At 42.4% G+C, this 25,862-nt stretch overlaps 2 protein-coding genes across 5 annotated transcripts in view; one reads left to right on the top strand and one right to left on the bottom strand.

The window, feature by feature from the left end:
• The window catches only part of Rme-8 (receptor mediated endocytosis 8), a 70,273-nt gene that overhangs the window by 4,169 nt on the left and 40,242 nt on the right, over positions 1–25,862 (top strand). The gene's annotated exons all lie outside the window — the stretch shown is intronic.
• LOC138937920 (follistatin-A-like) lies at positions 19–23,615 on the bottom strand. Of its 3 annotated transcripts, none has more exons than XM_070304787.1 (7): positions 23,415–23,615; positions 21,806–22,312; positions 12,636–12,824; positions 12,067–12,285; positions 10,934–11,170; positions 2,543–2,857; positions 19–1,048 (listed from the first exon to the last, which is right to left on the bottom strand). In XM_070304787.1, the coding sequence occupies exons 2-7, from the start codon at positions 22,032–22,034 to the stop codon at positions 936–938; spliced, it is 1,302 nt and encodes a 433-aa protein (XP_070160888.1). In that variant the 5' UTR covers positions 22,035–22,312; positions 23,415–23,615; the 3' UTR covers positions 19–935. The 3 variants fall into 3 exon arrangements, with proteins under 3 accessions (XP_070160888.1, XP_070160799.1, XP_070160755.1); XM_070304698.1 differs by having other exon boundaries at positions 21,806–22,209; positions 22,936–23,615; XM_070304654.1 differs by having other exon boundaries at positions 22,936–23,615.

Consider the following 25,862-nt stretch of genomic DNA (forward strand, 5'->3'; position numbering starts at 1 on the left):
TATATATGCGAGAAAAAACGTATTATTTGAATTTTCATTGAAGAAATATTCGATTTCAAAATCATCAATATGTAAAATACGTTTCTAGTGTATCGATTTAACGATATCTTTCTTATACATCCACATGAAACGTGTGCGAAAATTTTTATCTTGACAAAAATTTTAGTGTCGCGCTCCTATTAATGTGCAAATATAATGCAAAAAATTGCTGTTCGTTTTCCGAATTCTCAAGTGTCTCTTGTATAACGGGTGTCTTATGAATATTATCACACGCGTTTTACATGATCATTCGCATATTATGTTTTTCATCCTATATAACTTTTCTATGTTATGAAACTACATGATATATATATATATATATATATCTAGAAATGCGTCATATATCCGTTAGCTTGAGAGAATCAGATCTGTTAACGAACGGAAGAACGACATCGCTAGTAGTTCTCTCGGAATGAACGACGCGAGATCTTTTCGTTTAGACGATATTTCTTATATTTATCTCTCACCTTAAGAGATCTTAGAGAGTTAGAGTAAACGCGCCTTTTACATCAAGCGATTCGTACGAGTTTCTCTAACGAACTTTTGCTCGTGCATTTCTTCGAGAATCCTGAATAAGATATGTTTTTATGGAAGTGTATTTTGATATGATTTTCTCTTTCTTTTTTTTCTGCTTTTAAATAAAGCGACTAAAGTACGCGACGTTTCGCGTCTCGTTAGACTTTTCTCCATCCCGAGTTGTGTGTCGCGTAGGCTCTCTTTTAATCTGTCTGTCAGAAACTAATGCATCGCGGCATCGATGTCGATCTTCCAACTCACGCTCTCGCCATTTCTCGTGGCCTTCGTGAGGGATGAGCACCTAGATTTCTAGACTGTAGGATCATTGCTGTCATCTATCGCTAATGAACGTCGTTTCTCGAAGTACGAAAACGCTAAAGCTACGACAACGGTAAAGAATGTAGGCCGTATGGGGATTTGGCGCGATCATCACCCGCTTTTGTGTCTTCGTCCGCCAGGTCGACCCCATAGTTGCTCGGGGTATTGTCTTCTTCTGCAATCAATGTATATTCGACATATTTGGCAAATATTTAGTTAAAACATCGTTGGTTTTGAAAATTTCTTGTTTGCTATTTATTCAATATTCGTAAGATCAATTCACGCATTTCGGCCAACATATTAAACGTCATTTTGATTGGAATCTTATATATTTTGGTTAAAATTATTGTTTATTGTGCAAAGGAAGGAATAAATCGAAATATTGCAATGGAGAAATGGGATTAGGTGTCATCAATAATTGACGATTCTTCTTTCAATTGCAAAAAATGCTTTTTACAATTTTAACTTAAAAGTGTTCATCGCTCTACGAGAACATTGCACTTTTATCACATTTTTTAAAAATACGTATTAAATAGTCACTTAACAATTACGTTCCCGGATTCGACTATTAATACAATAATAAAATATTGACTTTAATATTCCATAAATTAGTCGTGAAATTAGTATGCAGAATGCTGCCGAAAAAAATGCATATATCACTTGCAATAAACAAATGGTAACTACTATATATGTCGTAAAGCGTGAATTATTCGTATAAAACGCACACTGGAAGCATCATGAATGGAAACGGAACTATCTCTCTTCCTGTTTCCGTACAACGTGCAACAGGTTTCTGCGTGTACGCAATCTAACAGAGGCTGCGGGATGGAAAGTTTAGTATTATTGTCAGTATAAGAGTGTAATGTGTGAGATAAAATTCTTTATATATAAATTTCATCATTTTTGTTATGCGAAGCATTTCGACGAGAAAAGGAATTAATATCAAATCTTTACTTATTATTTATTACCGCATTATTTATTCGCACTTGATATAACAAAATCATTAAGAAGCAGGTATCGATATTCATTATGTTCAATATTTATGCGCATGAGTAGAATAAGTTAAACGAATTTGTCAATGAGTATTTAATTAGATTGACTAGAGACACGGTTGTTGAATTCTAGAAATTCACGTCTTCTTTTCCTTCTCGCGAACGAATGCGTTTTAACATAGTCACGTGTAGGCACGAATCTGACACGATTCCCGCGCGAGAGCAACATAAATTCCACGTTGTATTATAATGAGAAATTACATCGGTGCTCGCAAATTATCAACGCAGAAAAATAAGTAAATCACTAAAATAGCGCATACACATACACACACACATATATATAATGATTGATTCTTAAATCGTCTCTAGATCGTTTCATGTCGCGTCGCGTTGTGTCTGAAATATACTCGGATGACATATTACGGATTTACTGACATCAAAGTTAAAATCAATTTGTCCATCTCTCTTTATCGGATCGCTACCGGTACCGTCCGTAAAATCGAGGTCGAATTCCTGGCAATACTCCATATTCTTTGACCCTTTACAAATCCGAGCATCCGTGGCGGTTCGCCAAGTCATCGCAATTTGGTTGTCACGCGTGTGTGACACACATTGCAGTATATTAGGTGTTTTTTTTTTTTTTTTTTTTTTTTTTTTTTTTACAACTGTTAACTCACCGATATAAAGAGGGGCTGTGTCGTAAGCGTTACAGGGGCCCGCGTGCCGCGTTTCGAGAACGAAGCCGGTAACGCAGGCGTCCTTGATGATGTGACACCAGGTGGGATAGGTGATGTTGTTGGTCGCGCACAACATGGTCGTCGATGGATCTCGATCTCGATCCCGATCCCTGTCACGGTGCGCCCGATTTCGCACGCGCTCCCGCTTCCGGGGACAACGATAGGTGCAGGTCACGCAACGCGGTCGTCCAGATTTCATTTCGGACAAACAAGTTTGGCCTTCTCGACAGCGTATCTTAGTACAGTCTGCGCTCTCTGTGAAAATCATACAACGAAAATATGGGTGTTTTATAACTATTAATTTATTTCAATACAAGAGACATATTTGAATTGTATCTAATCATGCGGTGAACGATCGCTAAATCTCTATTTACTTCCACTCAAATCTCAATATGATTATATCATCATATATATTTTTTCTTTATAAAATGCAGCAACATTATTTGAAATCGATTATCCTTTGCGATGTATTTTCGATCTTGTTTATACAATGTCAGCATTCTTTTGATCGCAATACGGTGTTAACTTGTGTAATGATGTTTCTATCGGGAGACTATTAAATGTTTCACAATTGAGTAACACGATCCTTATTGTTGGATATAATGCTTAAACATCGTATAGAATTCTGTGCGGTGTCTTTCCCGCTTGATTATGATATAAGCTAGGAGGAAGGCGAGGTAGCGTATCGCGATGCTAAGCTGTGAGATGTTATTTGATAGCAGAGCCGATTTATAATAACGAGAGTTTCAAGAGATAACGAAATCGTAAAGGCATGATATATTGCGACATTAATGCAATTATAATTTAAATACGCGATAATATAGTCGACAAGTTTAATCGAAAATAAAAAAAGTTACAAAGTTCCGTTAATAACAAGGATTTAATTAATTACAACGAGCATCGCGAATGATTTTAATCGATGGTTTATAATTATATTGATGAACCTAGAAAAAATTGGCATTGCCTCTATCTTACTATCAGTCGTAAAGTTTGAATAAGAGGAGGAAAGCAACGGTTACGCAATGCTGTATATACGAAAGGGTCATTGGTCATTCAACCTAACATGGCATTGACATAACGTCGTCAACACTTATTCAAGCATGACAATTTAAGTGATCCGTCATTAGGTTACGCATCATGCGCGCTATACGAAGCAGTAACGTTACATTGGAAATCGCGCGACCTCATCTTTTCCCCCCCCCCCTATTAATTATATTGAATTAAAAAAGCAATATATATTAAATGAACATATACGTGGAGCGAGGGGCAGTTCAGATGATAACTTCCTTTTATCTATTCGCTGTAACATTACATTCAACCGTCCCGTTCTCAAAGACGTATAACGAAGTCATAAACTGTCGATTGTAACGTTATCGCGATTTATGAAACAAACATACAACATTTCTCTCTGCAGTTCTCTGTAACCGCGTCGGTAGCGTTGACAGTTATATATCCTATACATCTTGCATAGGATCTTCGCAAAAATACACGAACGACACGAAGCTACGGTATAACGGCAGTATCTCTCTCACGAACGATATTTACCCTTCCCGATAAAAATGTTGTCCTTCTATGCCATTATCCACTTCCGTCTTCGCCGGCCAGGCATAATTTGCCATGCGACAACCGGATAATTCTCATCGCGCCGCATCATCCGTAGTCGCGCGGCGCGTAAAAACCGCGCGCGCGAGCTTGTCAAGTATTGACGGATGAGAAACGGTGTCGATATGTGTGCGAGCCATTGGCGAGGTGAAAAAAATAAGCAAATTACTTAACGCCTTTGGTGGCGAGGATAAACGGTCGCGCACATCGAGCAGAGAGATCTTAGAGAAAAGGAGAAAGAGTATAAGATATTCCGGACTGGCCGGTCGCGGGACGAGAAGGAAGAGAAGGTGGCGAGAGAAGACGATGAGAGGACGAGACGAGAAAAGCTCATATACGCTCCATGCACATATTGCCGGTGTGCATATTTACAGACGCGTGCACTTTCGCGCCTCGCGATCCTCGAATCGGAGAAAGACGATTATTTGCATCGCGACACCTCGTCGCTAAACCGGCTGGTTTATTTACTTATTTACCTCTCCGTCGCGCTGTGTGCGCCGTACTCCTCCATCGATGTGTCTTTAGCTTTCCTCTCCTTCTATTCTTTTTTTTTTCTTTCTTCCTTTCTTTCTTATTCGCGCGAGAACGTTTTCGCACGGGCGTTAAGAAAAACTGTCAATAATAGGGAGAGTTTAAATCTCAAGTGCAGTAGAGATCGAGACAACGATAAAATATACGGCGACAAAATATAGCAGTAAAAAAGAAATGTGATAGTTCTCTTTCATTGAAATTCACAATCATATTTAACGAGCATTTATAACGAGTACTTGGAAAAGAAGTGCGCGTGAGAAACCTAATGATTATCGCGGGGACATGTATCGCGTTCTCTTCGTCCTCGTCAAGACAGGACGTGTAATACGGAAGAGAATAATTACGAGTAAATTTTCGTCCGATTAATATGATTAACGATATTTACCGAGTTGTTTAACGACCGTATGACTAGCGCGCAAGAAGCGACAGTTGTATCTTTAACTCGGGGAGCAAGAAGTTGGAAGTTATAAATGGACAATGCATCAAACTATAATTTTTTTCTTTACATCTTAGGCATTGTAATGCTATCGACATAATTCTGTATACCATGTTCAGTCTTTATATATATATATATATATTTTTTTTATCTCGGTATCATTCTCTCTATGCTACATATGTACACGTTTATTCATTGCGAAGCGATATCGATACGGCTTTACAAAAGAGAAAAGACGGCAATACTCGCGGTTGCGTTTCGTTTTCTTACATGGTCCCCACAATGCAGTCTCTTTCAATATTACCCATTGTTTATGAAAAAGAAATACGCGGCATGCAATCCGAATGCGGGCATGGTATACGTTCCGTTCCCCGGCAAAATACACGCGCATGCACAAACAACGTGGTACTTTGGAAAACGCAAACGCGATATATGTTAATCGTCGTCGGCGCACGACGAGCATCGTCCGCGGAATTGTTTTGTTGTATCCGCGACGATATATAAAGTGCAGTCACGGTGTATATACATACGGTTTGCATACGGGCAAAGGTTTCTTTTGCGGATTGTTTACAGTATATCGAGAGCATCGCGACGTCGACGACGCGATGGGTAGATAGATGGAAGCCCCTAAATGGTGCGCGAAGAAGGTAACGAAGATGAGAGAGAATCTAAAAGGGATATGTCACGAGAGATGGTAAGGGATGAGCATCCTCTCTGGTGGGGTGCCGTCTGGCACCGCGACGAGGTGGCTCTCGTTTGCGGCGAGGAGATATTCAACTGGAGGCATGCGGCGGTAAATGTCGATGTCGAGACGCGCGGACGTTGATATGGTTGCGAGGAGAACGGGAGAGAGGGGAAGAAAACGGTGGAGCAAGCCATGTCGGTGCATTGGCCGATGAGAAGAATAAGAGAGAGAGAGAGAGAGAGAGAGAGAGAAGGAAAGGGAAAGAGATGAAGAGACGGTAGGATCTTGCGCCAGAGTCTAATAAAAAAAAGGACGAGCTTGGCAGTGTGTATGTGTGTATGGCCAGACGCCATGGCCACGCCAGGCTGCGCCTGTTCCACAGTGCATGGTGTTACTGAATACTGTTACCGGAGTCCGGACCCGTGTGGAGGGCTGCTGCCAGAGTTCCTTGTGTATGCGGGCTTTTGTACAAACCCTTGCCTCTCGTCCCGATCCACCCTATCCCTTTCTCTCTCTTTCACTTTTGATATTTTTCCGTCTCACTTTCTCCTTCTCCTCCTCTTTCATCTCTCTTTCTGCTTCTCCTCCTCCTCCTCCTCCTCCTCCTCCTCCTCCTCCTCCTCCTTCTTCTTCTTCTTCTTCTTCTTCTTCTTCTTCTTCTTCTCCCTCTTCTCTTCTCTTCGATTCGCATTTGTCCCCTCCCCCCGCTTCTTGTCTTCGTTTCTTCTCCATCGTTGGAACAGCGTATGCATGCGATTCCCTTCTGGTTCCTCGGTCGTCGACGTTCTCCTTTTCCTTCTCTTTCTCTCATTCTCGAGCACCAGAAAGACGATACATACATAGGCATACTTCATGTAGTCGTGCCGCAAGACCTTCTCATGTAAGGTGCTCAACCTTGTTTGCATCCAACCGACTCCCCTTCACCCCGTTCTCAAACCGATAAACGCGGCTGACCTCGGCGACCTTAGCGTCGTGCGACCCACCTGTTCTCTCGAAGTGAGATAGAGGTGAGGGCGGAGAGAAGGAAGGAGAGAGACGGGAGATAGTCGGGCGATTTTGCCGCGAGGAATTTTCAAACGAGGCGTTCAATCGCGTTTGTATAATATATTCCCGTTATAGACCCGTCTCTGATTTCGTCGGCGCTGAATCGCGGAAGTGATCGCGCGAGAAATCAATAGTGGAAACGAAGAATAAGAGTACTTGAAAAATAAATTTTTGAAAAAATCATTTATAGTATCCTCCAACTATATTTTTACGATATGTTGTGAATGACATTTTGACACAAAATTCTAATCGCATATTAACGACTTATATCCGCGCGCGCGCGCGCGCCATCAATTATTTAATAAATTATCGATCGCAAGTAATGTTGCCATTGATTGCAGTATATTGTACAGAATATTACCATGCATATTATAAAGTAATATGAAGTTTCGAATCAAATTTCACGAGGCAAAGCATTGACGGGATTAGACGCCTTGAATGTAATAGTACAAGCTCAAAGATGATTGTCGATAACTCGTCGATATGCTACTTCATGATGATTTCACAAAGATTACCGTACGAATGAAAGAAACATAGGAAATTATCTGCACGCGTTGAAAATGGCCTGTTAAATGTTCGTGGCGATATTCTCGACCAGGCGGCCAAGAAAAATTCAAACATTGCAACTACTGACATTTTGATAATGGGGGAAAAAAAAAAAGAGGAACTGTCAGATCTCTTCTCTTAATTTGCTCTCATTTCGCCCGACGTATATACAATATTTTCAGAATGTTTTTTTCTTCTTCGTATAATACAGAATAGCGTTTTACGTAGCACCGTGCGTGCTTTATTTAGCACTTTTTCTTCATTATCGCCAAATCTCCGCCTTTCGCGGCTTTAGTATCAAACCGGTCCGGTCTCATGGTCGTATTCCACACCGCGATTGTGATCAAATCGATTGAACTTTCGTCCTCTGATGGGAATGCTGATCGATGCACGCCGAAATTCTTTTAGCTGAGAGTTATTTTTAGTTTAATCGGGGACAAGAAATGGAGGATGGGCGGGGGAGGGGGAGGGGGGAGGGGGAGCGGCATCACAAGGATCGTAAGTGTCGTAAAGGACCGCGTTCCAACATGCACGGATTGCGTGGGCGCGCTACGTTACATGCGTCGAGTGCATGTGTGCAAAGTGCGCGTGAATGCGTGCGTCCGTATGTATGTGCGTGCGTGCGTACGTGCGTGCGTGCGTGCATACGGTGAATGACCGGAGGGCAAGGACGCTACAAGGACACATCCTTACATATGTATACACGTCTGCGAGCACATCAACGCGAGCGCTGGTTACATCTGCAGCTGTGTATGATGATACTATTTTTTTTTTTTTTTTTTTTTTTTTTTTTTTTATACCGAAACATTCCTTGACCTATATCGTTTATTTCGTTCCTCGACCGTAATGCAAATTCGAAAGTCGAAAGCAAAAAACGGCGAATGAAATATATGCAGAGGGAAATGTCGATGCGCGTCAAATGCTTCATTTTTATATGATGTGACGAAATAAAAATGTTTCCGATACCGGCGCCTTTTTCGCGGGATACACACGAGAAATTCAAGTCAATCCTGGCAATCGTGGTCGCGGATCATCATCTTGTACGATCCCATCGTCGCGCTCTCCCGACAACATTCGCGCGAGCCTGGTCCAAGTGCAACCACCTCGCGAAATACGTATGGTTGCATTGCTTAAAATAACCCGCACGTATACGCGCGAATGCGAAACGTTGCCCACCTACCTATCCGAAAGTACGGCTGGTCTCTGGCTGCGTCGAGCGGATAGGTTAAGAGCTGCCTCCTGCAGCTTCGCCATTTAAATACAATGACGACGATCCCAAAGCGTAATGCGCCCACGCCCTGTACGAACTGTATACGACAGCGACTTACGCGTCATCGACATTCCACGCCACAATCAAAATGCACACGACCGAGAAACGCGTACGTGTTACATATATATCACGAAGATTATCGATAAAATTAGATTTGACGTTTTTGTTTTTAATTGTCGATCGAATCGCTCAATAGACAATACGATTTTTGTCTTGATATAAATATAAAGGATCCAGGCATCTTGTATTGTCAGAAATTTATAGTTAGCCGTTAAAAAAATAATCCCCTTCATAATAATTCTTTTATTTCTTATATGCTTTTCTCTTTATGCGTTTGCGCCACAAGACGATTGATTTTATAGGAAAAATTGATAAATTTTTTCAAGTGCGTCAACACTAAAAGAGAGAGATAGAGAGGGGGAAAGAGAGAGAAAAAGCTGTCCGAAATAATCAGGATGCCAGGTGGTTGCGAGGATCGCGTGATACTCCACGAAGGATCCCCGATGGGTTCTTGGAAAAAAATCTGTCAATCTGACTGGTAATCGGCGATCGTGTCGTGTTCGAAGTTGAGGGTTTATGGCAGCTTCTCGAGAGGAATGGACAGAAAACGATGCTCCTCTTTGTCTCTCGCTCCATCTTTTTATCTTCTTCCCTTTTTTTTATAATTTTTTTGTTCTCTTTCGCGGCCCAGCAGATCGCGTCTCGGTCGATGAACTTCCTGGAACGATCTTGCGATTGCCTTCTGATGTTTTTTACTTTTACGCCTCTTCCTTTTCTCTTCTCCTTACAATATAAGACACTCGTGAGAAGCACGAAGACAAAAGTCATACTTCTTAGTTATCCGTTTCTTACCGCAATTATGGATTTTGCGGAATAGCGCTAGCTTAAGAGTAATCTTCTTAGAGTCACGAGAGTTCAGATGCAAGTTAAAAACGCGACGAAAAATATACGATTCATATATTGACAGTAGTCAACCGAGAAACGCAATTAAAAAAATGAATACTGCGATAAAGATCAATTTAGAATAAATGTGATATTTTAAAATTCTAATTTGATACAGTTTTAAAAATCATAAAATATTTAGATGAAAAATTTTAAGCGGAATAAATTACTCCACATTAATCATCATTAAATTATTCTCATACACTGTAATCCTTTACGTAATACGGAGACAGAGGGAAAAATGTAGCGTGACTGTGAAGAATAGCAACATTAAATTTTATGTTGCAGAGGATCTATGTGTATCGGATTTTATCCAATTTGTATAAAGTGATTTTCTTTTCGAGATTCTTGGGATTGCCAGTATTTTTAGTACCTTTCCATTCTGTTATCCGTTCACGTCTGTTTACGCTCGCCTTTGGCGAGCCACGGACATCGTATTCTTTTCTTCTTCGCGCATCTTGTCGACGCGCCTCTTTCTTTTTGCGAGAAAATCTTAGACTCATGAGTTCCATCTTCTATTCTCTTTCTGCGGAAGGGTTAAAATGAAGGTAAATTTTAATGGCTAAAGTGAAATAACGGGTGGTAAACGGGAGTAAACGAGGAGGGTGATAAATGGAAAGAAAAAGAAAGAAAGGGAGTAAGAACGAAAGAGGAAGCGAAAAAGGATGAACTCTATTGTGTGTACGTATGTTGTATCAGGCAGATTGAAAATCGTGAATTTTATTATTCCCATGGACTTCCCGTTTAAGGACACAGTGTGTGTCTTGGCTATTTTATGGTACCTGTCGAGAGGTTTCGGGATCGTGCAAGACAGACAACAATAAGGCCCATTCTGATGCAAAGCAGCGGCCGGTTGACTGCTCGCCAATGATACTAACTTTTCTTCTTCTCGTTTTCTTTTTTTTATTATTTATCATTGTTTTTATTTACTCGAATCTACTTTCCACGATCTTATACGCTCGCATTTATACGATATCTTGTTTGTCAAATTATATATATATATATATACACACAATTAACAACTTTCTCTTCTTTTTCTCTTTTTATATCTTCGAATAGTAAAAATTTCGCAAGTTAATTAAATACTTATCTATCTCAATTTAATGTAGATTATAAATTGCGAAGAAGGAGAGCTTTGTTTGCTGTAAATTTGACAGCAAACAACTTTTCCAAACGATTCAAAGCGAATATTAATTAAAACGTTTTTGTAAAAAGCTTTCGGTGAAGATAAAAAAAATGAATACACAAAGAAAAAAGAAAGGAAGAAGAACTTACGTTTGCAATGGCCCTTATATGCGACGGGAATGGCACGACCTGCGCGGCAGGCGGCGAGTCGCAGGTGACAGGCACTCTTGTAGGTGTTTCCGTCGGCCCCGCAGACGGGGCGCGCGCCGGCGACCTGGTGCGGGGGCGCCTGGGGGCACCTGCGGGCGCACCTCACACAGTGAGGGCTCAGGTTCTGGTCCAGTAGACAGCTCCGACCTTGGCCGCACCGGACCCGTGCGCACGAACCTGCTCGACACTTTACACGTTATTACGTACAGTCGTAAACCGCCCCCGTGACAGACGCTTTCTTTAATTTTTTTTTTTTTTTTTTTTTCGACAGTTTGATTTGTGCGATTCCGAACATATTCTTGCTCGTTTAGATATGCAGCTCGAGCGTTTCTAAAGTAATCGCGAGATCTCATGTGATGGAGAGAGAGGGAGAGAGAGAGAAAGATAAAGAAAGAAGAAAAAAAAACATTAGATTTAAAATATTACAATTTGTGCTACGTTAATATTATCACGCGTTGGATATCTATAATTTTAAAACACGTTGGCATAAGCTTAATCGACACATTAAAAATGTACGATTAGAACAATAGAAAATATATTAAATTTATAAATGTAAGAGCAACTTAAGACATAATGAAATAAAAAAAATTTGCATAAATATAATATTTTTAACGAAATACATCTAATATGTTAAAGAGCAATTCGATTTCAGTATCGATCGCGGAATCGCGACTCGATATCGTGGGAAGTAAAACGCGTTTCGTTACGGTTCATTAAACATTTCGATGAAAATATTTTTCCCGCACGCGCGGTCTCATTAAATCGCGTTACGAAAGGATCGATTACCGAAACAATTACCATACCGACGAATGACCGTATTGGAAGACCAATCCCACAGGCGGATGTTTCTTTAAAATCGTTCTGTTGCGTTCTTTATCCGATCATTAGCGTCCCAGTTAGCATAATCGCGACAGTCTGTCAAATAAACGGTAAACGAGAAACGTCAACGTAACAGAGACCATTCGATAGTTTTATCAGAGATTAGAGCAAAAAAAGAGAAAGAGAGGGAGGGAGAGAGAGAGAGAGAGGGGGGGGGGGGGGGAGAGACGATCAACTTATTCATACATACTCACTTTGGCAGTGGCCGTTGTAGGCAACCGCGAGTTCGTGGCTGCCCTTCTTGCAAGCTCGCTTTTTGAGTCTGCAGAGGCTCTTATAACTCTTGCCGTCCGTCCCGCAGACCGGTCCACCGCCTCGCGGTGCCTTGCACTCTGGGCTGCACACGCACCTCGGCCTTCCTCTACGCACCACGCACTTCTTTCCCTCTTCGCACCTCACCTCCGCGCAACTCTCTGCCGAATATAAGCAGTTTGTGCGAATTTATATGAGATAACGCGATCAAAGTTCTTTATTCTCTTCGATCGTATTCATCTCGATTGATTAAAGATTCAGATACGCGATATATGAGCGCGAATCAGAAAAGATAAGGAGCCAATGTTATATATTATTTCAATTTTTCTGCTACACATCCTATTGCTAACAGAGTTATATGTATAAAAAGGAAAAATTTTCCTTTCTTTCTTTCTCTTAATAAATAATACTGTCATACGCGCGTTATATACGTGGAGATCAAATGAACGTGCGAGAATGCGTAATAAATTTTAATAACCGATTATCGGATAGCGAGTATTATGATCGTTACCTCGACAAGGACGACACTGTACACCCCCACCAAGAACCCTCCAAAAAAAGAGACTTCCGCTATCCAGATCCTCCTCGGAGTAGGCAGTCGCTGCTGCTGCGTTAGACGCGCAACAATCTTCTCTCGTGACACCTTGCGATAAAAGTTCCTTGCAGCGGCCGTTACTGATAGACGACCAGCATATACCACCTAATATAAATCAAACCAAACAAAATATATACATATATATATATGAAATTTATTTGATTATATCTATTTTGATATTTAAAAGAGACCAAAAGAAAAAAAAATTGTTATATATATATTTAATTTATATAGGATTTAATTTCAGGATTTAATTTTATAATAGTTACATACATAATAGTTATTCTCTCTCTCTCTCTCTCTCTTCTCTTATTTCGTTAAGAATTTATTTAATTTACTAAAAAAGGCATAACAACTTGGAATACTCAAGACTGAGACAAATTGGCCTTTTTTTTCTTAGTTTTCAGTTATCGTGACACATCTACTTAATCGAGACGCGCGTCGCTCGCATGCGTGTGGGATATGTCTTGAAATGAGCGAGCAGATTGTCGATGTAGTTGTATCTCTCTAGTGCCAGCTAGCCACGTTAATGGGGTACGGCAAAAAGGAACGCCTTGTAGGGCTCTCTAATTAAAGTTGCGTATAAAAAGGCAAACATCGGACACGTGATTAGCGCTACGAAAAAGTGGAACAAGGCCTTCTGCTATGTGAAATCGCTACATATACGGTGGAAAATAGATACGCCTTGTACGAGACGCCTTGTTTTTCCCGCGAAAAAAATATGTGGCTTTCACACTTGTAACGCGTGTGTATTATTAGTAATTATGAAAGTAGTAGTAATTAAACTTCTCTTTTCATTGCAAAGTATATATATAAATATCTGATTGAGCGCATACACGAACAAAAAAAATTGTGAAGATTTGACAAAACGCGACGAATAATTCATTACTTTCATCAGAGAGATGATATTTTCACGTTTCTTTGCACTTGATTCAAAGGTATTCACTAGATAAACTATCGCATTTTTCATATTATTCGCAAACTTAGTCCGTGAAAGTACTTTACGATGATTAGACATAAATCTTGTACAATCGCGGATTACAGGCCCGGGGAACAAACGACATTGTTTACTAACGTCTCGTATGTAACAGAATCGATGATGCATTCGATGATTATCTCTTTACGCTGCATAGTAAATTTCTTTTTTTTTTTTTGTTACACAACACTAACGCGTGTGAGATAAGAACGTAATATATTATCACGAAAGGAAAATATACTTGATCGTCCATATTCGTTATGCGCATCGCGATAATATGTTTTTTTTTGCGATAACACAATATGTTGAATTTATTTAAATAGCCATCTCTGTCCTTTAATATCGATATATTTATATAATAGAAACTTGCTTTTCGCTTGTTTTATTTATTTATTTATTAATTTTTTTTTTATCTAACATCGTCGGATCTAATCATTTCTCCCGCGAAATTATTCTAAAGAAACGCGAGAGAACTCGTGTGTAAAAATATTTTGACATATAATTAATTTATGTTACAAAAATTTAATATCCGAGAAATCTTTATTTCTCTCAATATTTGCGCGTAATAAGCTATGTGTCCCATATAAAATATATGTGTAAAAGAGAGAGAATAATTCCAAGTTTTTTACATCAAAGAGATTTAGAGAATGGACTTTGATTAGTAGTAAAGGTCAAACCGTACATTTGTCTCATGCGTAATATTCTCGGTAAAGATTCGTACGCGAGCGAATATAGAGTTCGCGAAAAGGAGTTTGTTAACGAAAATAGGAATCAACGAGCGCGTAACTTAAACGTAGGAAAGTTGGCTCACAAATTTGCTCACGATTCATCCTCGCGATATTAATAGCCGTATTCGCTTTTCACGATAAATGATCGCACCGCGTTTGTGTTTACGTTCTAGTTCTCGGGAAAGCCAAGTTTAGGTGAATCGCGTCAGTTATAACGAGGATGCGGCAAATAGAGAGCAACAGCGATGTGTACGACGTTCGCCAAATCGCCAAAATAGCCGCGAAATTCTTCCGACGTTCTTCTTTCGCTATCCCGTTACGAACGGGAACAAAAATAGTTTCGCTATCCGTTGATACAGCAGCTCGTGCTCGGTGAGAATGAAGGTATTCAGAAGCTTCGAGCATAAGAAACTCATCGGTATTTCGTATAATATAAAGGCACTTCCCCTTTTTTATCGATCATTATAAATATTATAAAAATAAAATTCAATAAATCGTTACAATAATTGTATCTGCGAGATCAGATACAATTTACAGTGTATTACCCATGATTTAAAAAAAAAAAAAAAAACGCGTTAATCTATTAGATAAAGCTGAGTATCCCAGACGTAATAACGCGTAGCCAGACTTGGTTCATCTCCGTGCTCGCGTTACCGAACTGGTCAAACGCGAATTACGCATGATGATTCGCACGCGTCATCACGACGTATTTAAAGTTTAACAGATAGTTTGTTGCGTAAGGTCAACGTAACGCGTTCGGGTTCACCGTACAGTAGTTACTAATGTACTTGCAAATAGTATTTTCTCGAGCAATATTTCTTTTCTTTGTATTAATTGGCCATCTCTCCCCCTCCCCCCCCTTCTCTCTCTCTCTCTCTCTCCCTTTCTGTTAATAGAATATTTATTGATGAAATTGGAGATTATCCTTTTTAGCATTTTTATATTTACTTAGATTGCATACATAGTATTTATAATCATGTGTTTTGTAAATATTCTCGCGTTTTACACGCCGCGCGAAAATGTCTCTTTCGCGGGCTGTTCCCTCCCGGCCCGCTGTTCTGGAAATCCATCGATCCGGAATCGCTCTACTCGTCGCCTCGCAATTATTAATCGGACGAAGCGTGTCACGCGGCGCCGTCGCTCGGAGGAGACGGCGGAACTACACCACCTTGTTACGGAGCGAAAAGGAAAGTCTGGCACAAACTCGAAGCATTAATTCCCAGTCTCGGCGCGGTAAGGCGAGATGAGGTGAGGCGAGGCGAGGCGAAGCGCGGTGAGGCGAGGCGAGGCGCGTTGAGGTGAGGCGAGGCGAGGCGAGGTGAGGTGAGGTGAGGTGAGGTGAGGTGAGGTGAGGTGAGGTGAGGTGAGGTGAGGTGAGGTGAGGTGAGGTGAGGTGAGGTGAGGTGAGGTGAGGTGAGGTGAGGCGAGGTGAGGCGAGGTGAGATGAGGCGAGGTGAGGCGAGGTGAGGCGAGGTGAGGTGAGGCGAGGTGAGGAGAGGAGGCGAGGCGAGGCGAGATGTGACGAGGTGAGGCGAGGCGAGGTGAGGCGAGGTGAGGCGAGACGAGGTGAGGTGAGGCGAGGTGAGGCGAGGCGAGGCGAGGTGAGGCGAGGTGAGGCGAGGCGAGGTGAGGCGAGGCGAGGTGAGGCGAAGCGAGGCGAAGCGAGGTGAGGCGAGGTGAGGCGAGGTGAGGCGAGGTTTGGCGAGACGAGGTGAGGTGAGGTGAGGCGAGGTGAGGCGAGGTGAGGCGAGGGGAGGGGGGCGAGGGGAGGGGAGGGGAGGGGAGGCGAGGGGAGGCGAGGGGAGGCGAGGGGAGGCGAGGGGAGGCATGGGGAAGCGAGGGGAGGCGAGGCGAGGCGAGGCGAGGTGCGGCATGAAAAAGGGAGGAGAGGGGAGAGAAGAGATGAGATGAAGGAAGGAAGAAGAGAGGAGAGGAGAGAACAGTACACAGAAGAGTGGAAAGGAGAGGAGAGGCGCGAGAGACGCGATGGCGAGAGGCGACGCGGAGCAGAGCGAGAAGAGCGGCTTGGCGTGTCTAGACCGCGACGTAGCCACCGTTTGGCCCAGTTACGCCCTTCTTCCTCTCCTCCTGTCGTTCTTGAAACCCCACTCCAGCATCCACAAAGTTCTCTCCTCGCGTTCACCGTCTCCTTATATCTACCGCCACCACCACCATCATCATCATCGCCACCACTACCACCTATGACCATCTACACACCACCATAATCCATCACCGTCGCTAGTCTCACGTAGTTCACAGAGAGCCACGAGCCACGAGGTGTGTGTACTCCGGATCGTATATACCGACTACAGAGTTTGTTATCTGGGAAGAGCAGGCTCGCGCGCGGCGTGCATGGTCCGCGCGGATGAACGAAACTTTCAGCTTCCAAGTCCGCCTCTCTTTAATCCTTGCGCCCGCCGCGATTACGTCACGGCAGTATCTATAGAATCTTTCCTCGCGACGTCTTCTCATCGTTTCGTATCATGCACTTTATAAATTCAAGTCCCTGTCTTACAATCTCTAAACGCAATTACGTTCAGAGCCATATAATACCATATAGGTATTCATTTAAAATAGAAATATAAATAAATGATCATTTTATTTCGTTTTAATAAGGCCGTTTTATCAAATCAAACGTAAAATCGCCTGTGACGTATATTAAATGGTTTTTTTTTTTTCAAAATATCCAAATGATCAAACGTCAAACTGGAAAAGATGGTTTTTCTTTACTCGATGTTACAAGTATTTGGACAAAATCATTGTCAAGGTCGTGACATTCGTTATCGCGGTTCATGTACGTATTTATCTAACTGTGAAACGGCTGCTTTAGGGTCGCTTAAAGCAGATGGCATCGCCCGAAAAGAAGCTTTCCAGCATTTCACTTCAAATATATTCTTTAATTTAGGATAACCAAGACTGCAATATATTATTTCGCTTACGTCGTTGATTCGACGACAAATTCTTTTTCACGCATTATCTCGCGTTAAATTAAAAAAATTCATTAAGCGGACGTTATAATTCTCTCCCGTTTTACTATATCTAAATTTCGTTGAAACATAATTACATGACGGTGTAATAATAAAGTTCCCTCGAATAAATAATGACGGAGAACGGAACAGGAAAACGCTATTCTTCATTACGCGGCTCCGAAACAGGAAATAGAAGACAATAGTGATGCTTTAAATCACAGAGAAACACACACACATCGGCACATGACAATAAGCTAAAAACATCTTTATAGCCGTCAGGCACCGAAAATAGATGCGACTACCATCGGTGTCGTCCGTCTTAAAACGGCATAAAATACAGAAATATTGCGCGGGATGCATTTCTCAACACATCGGAATCCTCCAAGATGCATGGCTTTAGACTCTCGGTTCTAGCAGCCTAGACTCTCTGCAGGCATGTTGGCATGCGAGATATAAACTGCCGATTAAAGTACCTATTCGTTTCCCAGTGTGCAGCACGGCTCGCACTACCACGCATCAACCTTTGCGCAAACGTACAGGCACTCTCGTACTCAAAGAACTTGAATTTTCACACGACGATTGCGATGTCGATATCGATTTTAATGATCATTGAAACAAGGCATTCCATGTTGAAAATTTCGAAATTTGTCTCGCTAATTCGAGAATGTTTGTCGTATAGCAAATTGATGAGAGAGAGAGAGAAATTATTATAAATATATAATTAGATGACGTATACATATATTATTCGAAATAACGCCGCTTGTATATTTATAATATCGTCTTTTGTCCTCTCTCGTCTCGTCTCGATATACCCTAATCGTCTCGGGACGTTCCGGGACACGCTGACGAAATAACACGGGATGTCGCGGGATCGGAGACGCGGCAGCAGATGATAAAAAGATCGGCGCTTGCCAAGGCAAGCGCTGGGCAGGTATTCGCGACTTGCCGTAGGGGAGACGAGTTTCTTGTCCGGGCAAGACGGGCACGCGGTTAGTCATCAAGCCTCGGAGATTGTCCCCGCGCTCGCGCGCGGCGACTCTCGACCGGTTGATCAAAACTATAAGCATTCCCCCTTCTGCCCTCATCTTTCCCCTCTTCCATCACTACCGCCCCCCCCCGCGCCCCTCCTCCATTTCTTCCTCCGCCGCCTTTCTCTAGAAATGTCGAAAAATCTGCCGAAAGAAAGGCATCGCGAATGTCATCCGCCGCGATATTGTTTCTCGGATACGCATCTCGGATAATTTTGACCCTCGAAACGCGAGACCGATCGCTGATTCCATATAGTGTATGTCATGCTTTCTGTCTCATGGATGTCAGCGGAATCTTTCTCCGAATGAACAGCTGACATCGATGACGTGTAACGCTCGTGTAGACTGCAATGAGGTAATAGCGATACGTTACGCATTTTCTCTCTAGCCTTTTTTTTTTTTTTTTTTTTAATGATTGATACGAGAATTGTTGATGGTCCAACTAATTTCGAATATTAATTGGAAGTCTCTCCATGATAAGTCTTTCGATCGTAAACACATTTGATTATATTTATTAATTAAATTGAGATGTCGTTCGCGAGAATGATATCTAATTTGCATCGAAACGAGGTGAATTCATGCGTCATTGATGATGTTGCGCGTGACGATTGCGAGTAATGTATCTCACGGTTTTTCAAATATTAACTTTCCTCGCGTGGAATATGAAGGCAAGCGCACGCGCACGCATAACTCAAGTGTTTTATCGCGGGCTCACCATCTCCCGGGACTGCTGCGCCTTCGGTCATGCTCGTCGAACTGTTTTTACCACGTTACCCATGCTAAGGGATACGGACCCGAGGTGCTAATCCGATGCATCTACACACGCCCAGCTAATAGAACCAGTTTTATGCGTACTGAAAACTGGAGTATATTTCCGAAAAACACTTTGCTCTCTATCTTGGCATTTTCTTCTTATCATATCATCCTTTTCTTCAAGATCAACAATACGGGAGCTATGAAAGTATACGATCTGCTAATATATGATATTACTATTGTATTGTATTATATATTTCACACATGTGTGTCTATTGGATTGCGCTTTGTTTTCTTGTATCATACCATGTAAGAAGCTCGAGTTATTTTTAATTGCGTAGGGTACAGCATCTGAATATTTGAATCGACACACATTGAGAGATTAAACATTCTTATTGAAAATATGACACAGCGTATGCGTTCTCCCGTTTTAAATAAGATTACAATGGATTTTTCTTATCGCGCAATATAGAGAGGCTGAAATCTTGAAATCGCAGCGTTTCTCGAACGATTCCCTTTTTATCTATCCCGACCGGGCCCTTCCTCCTTCCTCCTTCACGTCCTTCACGGGATCCGCAGGGTCTCCCGTCCCCGTCCTTCTTTCACCCGGTGGCATCGTCCGCGCGTCTAGAGGCTGAAGCGCCTCTCGCTGATGCGGAGCACTGACCCGCAAACTGGTTCCTCCATTACACCAGGCTTTCTTCCCCCTCCCCCTTTTCTCTCACTCCATCTTTTCTTCTTTCTCTCTGTCTCCTGCTTCGTATATGTTCCCCCCTTTATTTCTTCTTTCTCTTCCCTTTCATACGCGCGCGCGTGCATCATGCGTGCGTGCGTGCGTGCGTGCGTGCGTGCATCTCTTCCTCTCTTTTTAGCGTTTCAGCGTGTCCCTTTTACTTAGCTTCTCCGCATCCATATCAGACTCGCACCCCCTCCCCCCTCCCACCCGTATAGAATAATCGGTCTCTAAAAGAGTCGGAGATTCGGCGAGAGAGCGCTAAAGAGTTCTGTATTCTCTGTAATTTTTATAATCGGACCTTTTTCATCAATCTACAATACTAAACTTGATTATTTTTATCAGCATCGTCTTCTCGAATTGCTTTGCTAAAATTATTTCACACTTTAGTGGTAGTATAACGACAGAGATAAATCGCTAAATCAATTTAGCTGGATGGAAATGTTAAGAGATGAGGCTTATTGTGTGTGTGTGTGTGTGTGTGTGTGTGTCATACACAGACCCACACGCATGCACAACTAGATTAATCATCGATTCGAAACACGTTTTCTCTCTCTCTCTCTCTTTCTTTCGAATTTCGGAAAGAAATCACTGCTTAATTTTCATCCCCTATAATCTTTTCGCAAAATCGTCGACTCGATTCGGATGTTAATGAAGTTTTAAAGCCCCGCTAAGCTCGCGTCCCGCTATCCGTGTTTGTTGCGACGATCGGCGCCGTGCAAAACGTTGAATCAACGCTGAATTAATTCGCACTTTATCGCCTGTCCAAAGACGGCCGATCATCGTTTTATGTATTTCTACGACGTAATCAAAAACGTCGACGGGACTAATTTAATTGGCATTGTAGAGATAATTGACGATCGTCGTGGAGATTGTTCGCTGCAACTGCAGCGATATCGTTGCGGGGTAATACGAATCTCGTGTAATTGAATTGGACGTAAAAGAGCGAACGCGCAGCGTATTAGGTTCGTCAAGATGCACGGTGCGCGTAAATAATATGCGATACGGTGATATTTGATTCGCGTCGAAACGCAAATATGGGAGAAAAATGGCGTGTAAATTATTGATTTAGACGATTGCATCATCGGTGTGTCTATGTTTTATCTAGCCCATCCTATTATCTTCCTCTCTCTTTCTCTTTTTCGATAACTTTTTATAAACAATGAGAAAACTGCCCCGCAAAGTACGATACTAAAGTAATATGAAAGGATCAAATGCTCAAACAGAGTCACGTTTCGTTTCGCTTGGCTCACGAAATCATTCATTACATACACTGCGAAGCGCTAAATTGAACACGTAGCAAACTAAGCCGCGATGCCCGCAACGGCATATTACAAGCTTGGAAATTATAGCCCTGTGAAATCACAAATTACAAATTGTATACTAAGGTATCACAATGTTGCGAATTGCTGGATAATAAAGGTATCTCTCAAACTGCAAGAGAGAAGGACGCATTCAACGACGTTCCATGATTCGTCTCTATCGAGGAATGTGAAGACATTCGTAAGAAAACGGTATTTTAGTCAATTTTACGTTAAATCATGTTTCCAGTTGATAACAACATTCCCCGAATATCAAAATCGTTTCGCGATATTTCAATCGTTTGCAAATTGCTGACGATTCAATTGTGAAAAAAACATAACGAGCAGACATTTAATTCGGAAGAGAAACTTTATTTATTTCGGAAAGTAAAAAGAAAAAATATTATTTCGGAATTAAAAAAAAAAAAAAAATCCGCGCGACGCCAAGTAGTCTCACACATCGAACATAATTTCCTGCGTGAGAGATTTATAATAAAGAATGGAAACTTTTTTTTATTATAAATACGAAAACTTTTGTCAATTCGCGTTACGGAGCAACGCTCTATCGAGGAAAGGATTATCCAAAGGAGGCACTTACCTGTCGCCGAATGGATTTGGAGCAGTAGTCCGATCAGTGACAGCAGGAGGAAGGTTCTATACGGGGATGCCGTGATATCCTGTCGCAAGGCCGTCATCTCAGGCGGCCCGCGCCAGGTGCTCCCCCGACGTGCCGCTATCCCTGCGGTGAATCTCACCTCGGTTCTCTCAACTTCCGCCTTCGTTCCCGCCGGATCTACGACGCGCTGTCCTCGTTCTTCACATTTCATCTGCCTGATTCTGCCGATTGGCCGATCTACGTATCTTCGTTTTTACCGCGCGGAGAGGATATCGCGTGGCCGATCACTGTTTTCCCTTTAACGCTCACGGGACTTCATGTCATAGATTTCGTTTCCCGTATGTCGCGTATACTTTACGTTCACCTTTTTGGACTCATTTGAATGTCTGAAAATTGCAAATTGTCCTTTCACGTCAAGTTCGTGATGATTTCGATAAAAATTGAATCTTGCCTCTCACGCTGTCACCGTAATTTCAAGCACACGTTCGTCTGTGTCATAGAATACGAAAATTATCATCGGAATTTATCCTTCCAAACAGACGCGAGTAATTAATCCACGAGAATTAAAATATAAATCACTATACGCGTATCATCGTATTGTGATTCGTATTGAATAAACGCGATCTTCCCCTCTTTATCTCTCTCCTTCTCTCTTTACGTATGTATATATTTTTCTATGTGCTTAAACATATATGTATAGTTTCAAAAGTTACATGTAATACTGCTTTCTCGACCGATACGTTACAAATTTAAATTGAAAAATTACGCGCTGCTATTTCTCCTCTGGCAATATCTTTTTCACGATTGTCTTAACCGGAAAGAATTTCTATTAGTCATTTATTCTATTAGTTACTTTATTTTTCTATACGCAAACACTTATATCACGCTTATTAAACGTTAAATGTTTTTTTGCTTGTACTGATCGGTATCTGAATTTATTTCTCTGTTTTAAATATTACGAGACTCAATGATCCTTGTAATTGTCATCTCGCAAATTCCCCTTATCATTTCAAGCTCGCTTCGTTTAATTGTACATATGCGAACGACAACGAGTTTTCCTTACGGGCGATTAAAAAAGTATTTTTTTCTTTTTCTCTTTTATTTTGACGAACCTTTCTCATTGAATAATGTAGAGAGATGTTTCGATTCTTGGATTATGATCACTGCGTATCGCGACGTCCACGAGGACACGGGAAAATGGATCGATTCAAACACCTGTGGATGGTTGGAAAGTTTCGTGTCGAACGTAAGAGCGATATATCGTTTGCGTATATGCTACTTTGCCCCGTCGCCTTCCTCGCGAACGCCTCCCTTCCTCGCTTGATTCATCGATCGATGCACGACACTTGAAGCCACCAGTCGCGAATCATCGCGACACGTGGTACGTATACAGGCGTGTATTACGAAATGAAACGCACGTTGCACAAGTGAGTCGCGATACAAGGATTCTCTCTCGGTTGTGCCCTCGATACGACGCACGATCCTAAAACCCTCCGCGTGCCTTCCACGCTCGGCTGCACCTCCTTCGCGCGGCCGATCTCGTGGAATCCCCGAGGGGATCCACCGCGAACGGTGGTACCTCGCGATTTACCTCAGCGTCGTCTCTCAACGTCGACGGATATATCTTTCTTTCTTTAGAAACTATTCTCGATTTTTGTCGCGTATTCGATAGATTGACGACGCGATCGTCGATCCTCCACGCGAGAAGTCCGCGAGTTCGCTTCGCGACGCGCGACGCGCGGATTCTCGTCGGTGGAAACCAAGCGCGCGCGAGGCCGCCCGGCAGACTGAGAGGAGCGCAAGCAGTCGACGGCCAGTTGGTAGTCAGGAGCCAGAAGCGAGTCAGCAGCAGCAGCAGCACAAGGCGAAACGTTTCGCCGTATGCCGAGCGAAGCTCTGCAAGAGCAGGCCTGTACACGCGGCCGCGTTGCGTTGTATCGTGTCGTCCCCACTTTCCTTCTTCGAACGCGCGATTGTGGCGGCGGCAGCGGTAACGGCGGCGGTGGCGGTGGCGGTGGCGGTGGCGGCGGCGGTGGCGGCGGCGGTGGCGGTGGCGGTGGCGATGACGATGACGGTGGCGGTGGCGGTGGTGGTGGTGGTGGCGGTGGCGATGGCAGTAGCGATGGCGGCGACGGTCACGACGACGAAAGCGACTATCTGTCCGTATGCCTATACGCCTGCCTTCCTGCATGCCTGTACATCTCCTCCTTCTACTACAATTTCCCTTCTTCTCTTGCTCCTTATCCCTCTTCTCTTTCGTCTTCTTCTTCTTCTTCTTCTTCTTGTCCTCATCCTCATCCTACTTCTGTCTCGTCCACCATACCCTTTGCATTCCTCCTCTCGCATCCTTGCGTTCCTCGTATGTTCTTCCGTCTTGCCTACGGGTTGCAGGATCCACCTACGAGCCCTCCCTTCGGCTACCTCCCTTCCTTCCTTTTGTTTTTTACGTGTCCCTCGCGCGGAAGTTTATAGCGGAGAATTTTCCGGTTTCGCCGGCTGCGAGAGTTCAAGAGGACTTGCTCGATCGAGTCGAGACCGCGGAGCTTTTACGCGTATTTTACGCGTTTGCGTATATACGGGGCGATACGTGATGAAAAAAAGTATTTCTCTAAACGATTTACTTTCTAAACGCTTTACTTTCACGAGATAGCTCTACAATATACGATTTTCACCAAATCTCCCCGCGATCCCGTTGTCGTTTATCTCGCGACATTTATTTCAAATAAAAGTATATTTTCTCGGTTGCCTCGGTTTTATTATGATTACTATTAAGTTTATCTATGGATAAAATAGTAATTGACAAATTCTCATCGTAAAAATAATTATATCTTTTAATAGATTTTATGTATTAATTTGATTTTAAATTGCGCACCTTGTTGTACATTACATTTACATAGTGACACTTATTCATTTACGATAGCACACCCATAAATGATACGCGACTAAATTCAATTTGATTATATGAAAAACACAGTAAAAATATAAAACGATCAAATTATACCGTACAATAAATATATGTGTATACGTGAATGATGACAACTGTCAAATAATTTTTTAATCGAAATATTAATCAATTTATTAGAGGATTATATAGGCAAGAACGATAGTATGAAAAATGCGATACTCGATTAAGGATCTTGAATAGAGGCTTTTTAATTTCGGCAAAAATCGCCAAAGTATCTCGTATTAGAACCGAATAAAAAAGTACTTGTGAGAAAGACAGATACCATACAGGTCTTACATATCTCGCCACTGTCCGAAGACACGAAGGGGGTTGACGTTAAAGCAGCGACTTCCGGTTGTTTCGAAACGTTCGGCGCGAGCGGGAATGTGCAAGATGACGGCCGTCGAAATGTCTGTCAGTGGCGGGCGATGGTAAATCATCTCGAGTGACGCGCGTGAGAGACAAGAAAATTTCGGCACGTGAAGACAATGCAATATACACACCGTTCCGGCGACAAGGTGCAATGGTGATTGGTGGATGCACCGCTGGTCCACGTCTCTTTTATACCTCGCGACTCGGCGCGGCGCGACCCCCGACAAAGCGGTACCGCCCCCTGGACACGTGACGATGCTGGATCTGCCAGCAGGGATACTATGCGCTCCTTGCAGCGCACCCCGTCGCAACTACCCGCTAGACTACCCCACTACGGAAGCCCGCACCCTCCCATCCTTCCTCTCGCGCGGCGATGCACTAATTGATATCATTACGCGACGTCCAAGTACGTGTATAGACTTGACGTCTATCGCTTGCGCAATATGAATGACATGGTGTACCTTATCCCGATAGCGTGCTATCCAACAATCCTCGTACGATTGCCCTTTAGCTACTACTATACTTTTTCGACTATTTCATCACATCTCTCTGTATACTCGATTTTGAAACTTGATTAGACGATTTTCAGTCGTTGATCATTCGTAAACTTTCTATCGGTGGCTCGATGAGTAACTCGTATATTTGTCGAAGAGATTAGCTTGAAGCATATCTCAGAATATCTATAATTATATCCGCCAGTACTCTGCGTTGATACCACTGCTT

This window comes from Polyergus mexicanus, unplaced genomic scaffold, assembly GCF_030449975.1.
Source record: "Polyergus mexicanus isolate NDT 795.1 unplaced genomic scaffold, iyPolMexi1.0 SCAF_1, whole genome shotgun sequence".
In the NCBI taxonomy this organism is placed as follows: Eukaryota; Metazoa; Arthropoda; class Insecta; order Hymenoptera; family Formicidae; genus Polyergus; species Polyergus mexicanus.

What these genes read in the sequence shown, in the direction of transcription:
- LOC138937920 (XM_070304787.1), bottom strand. Translation starts at nt 22,034, where the DNA reads ATGAAATGTGAAGAACGAGGACAGCGCGTCGTAGATCCGGCGGGAACG. An exon ending in CCAAATCCATTCGGCGACAG is followed by an intron (nt 12,825 to 21,805) that starts GTAAGTGCCTCC and finishes GATTTATATTAG; the next exon opens with GTGGTATATGCTGGTCGTCT. An exon ending in CACAGCCCCTCTTTATATCG is followed by an intron (nt 1,049 to 2,542) that starts GTGAGTTAACAG and finishes CATTGATTGCAG; the next exon opens with AAGAAGACAATACCCCGAGC.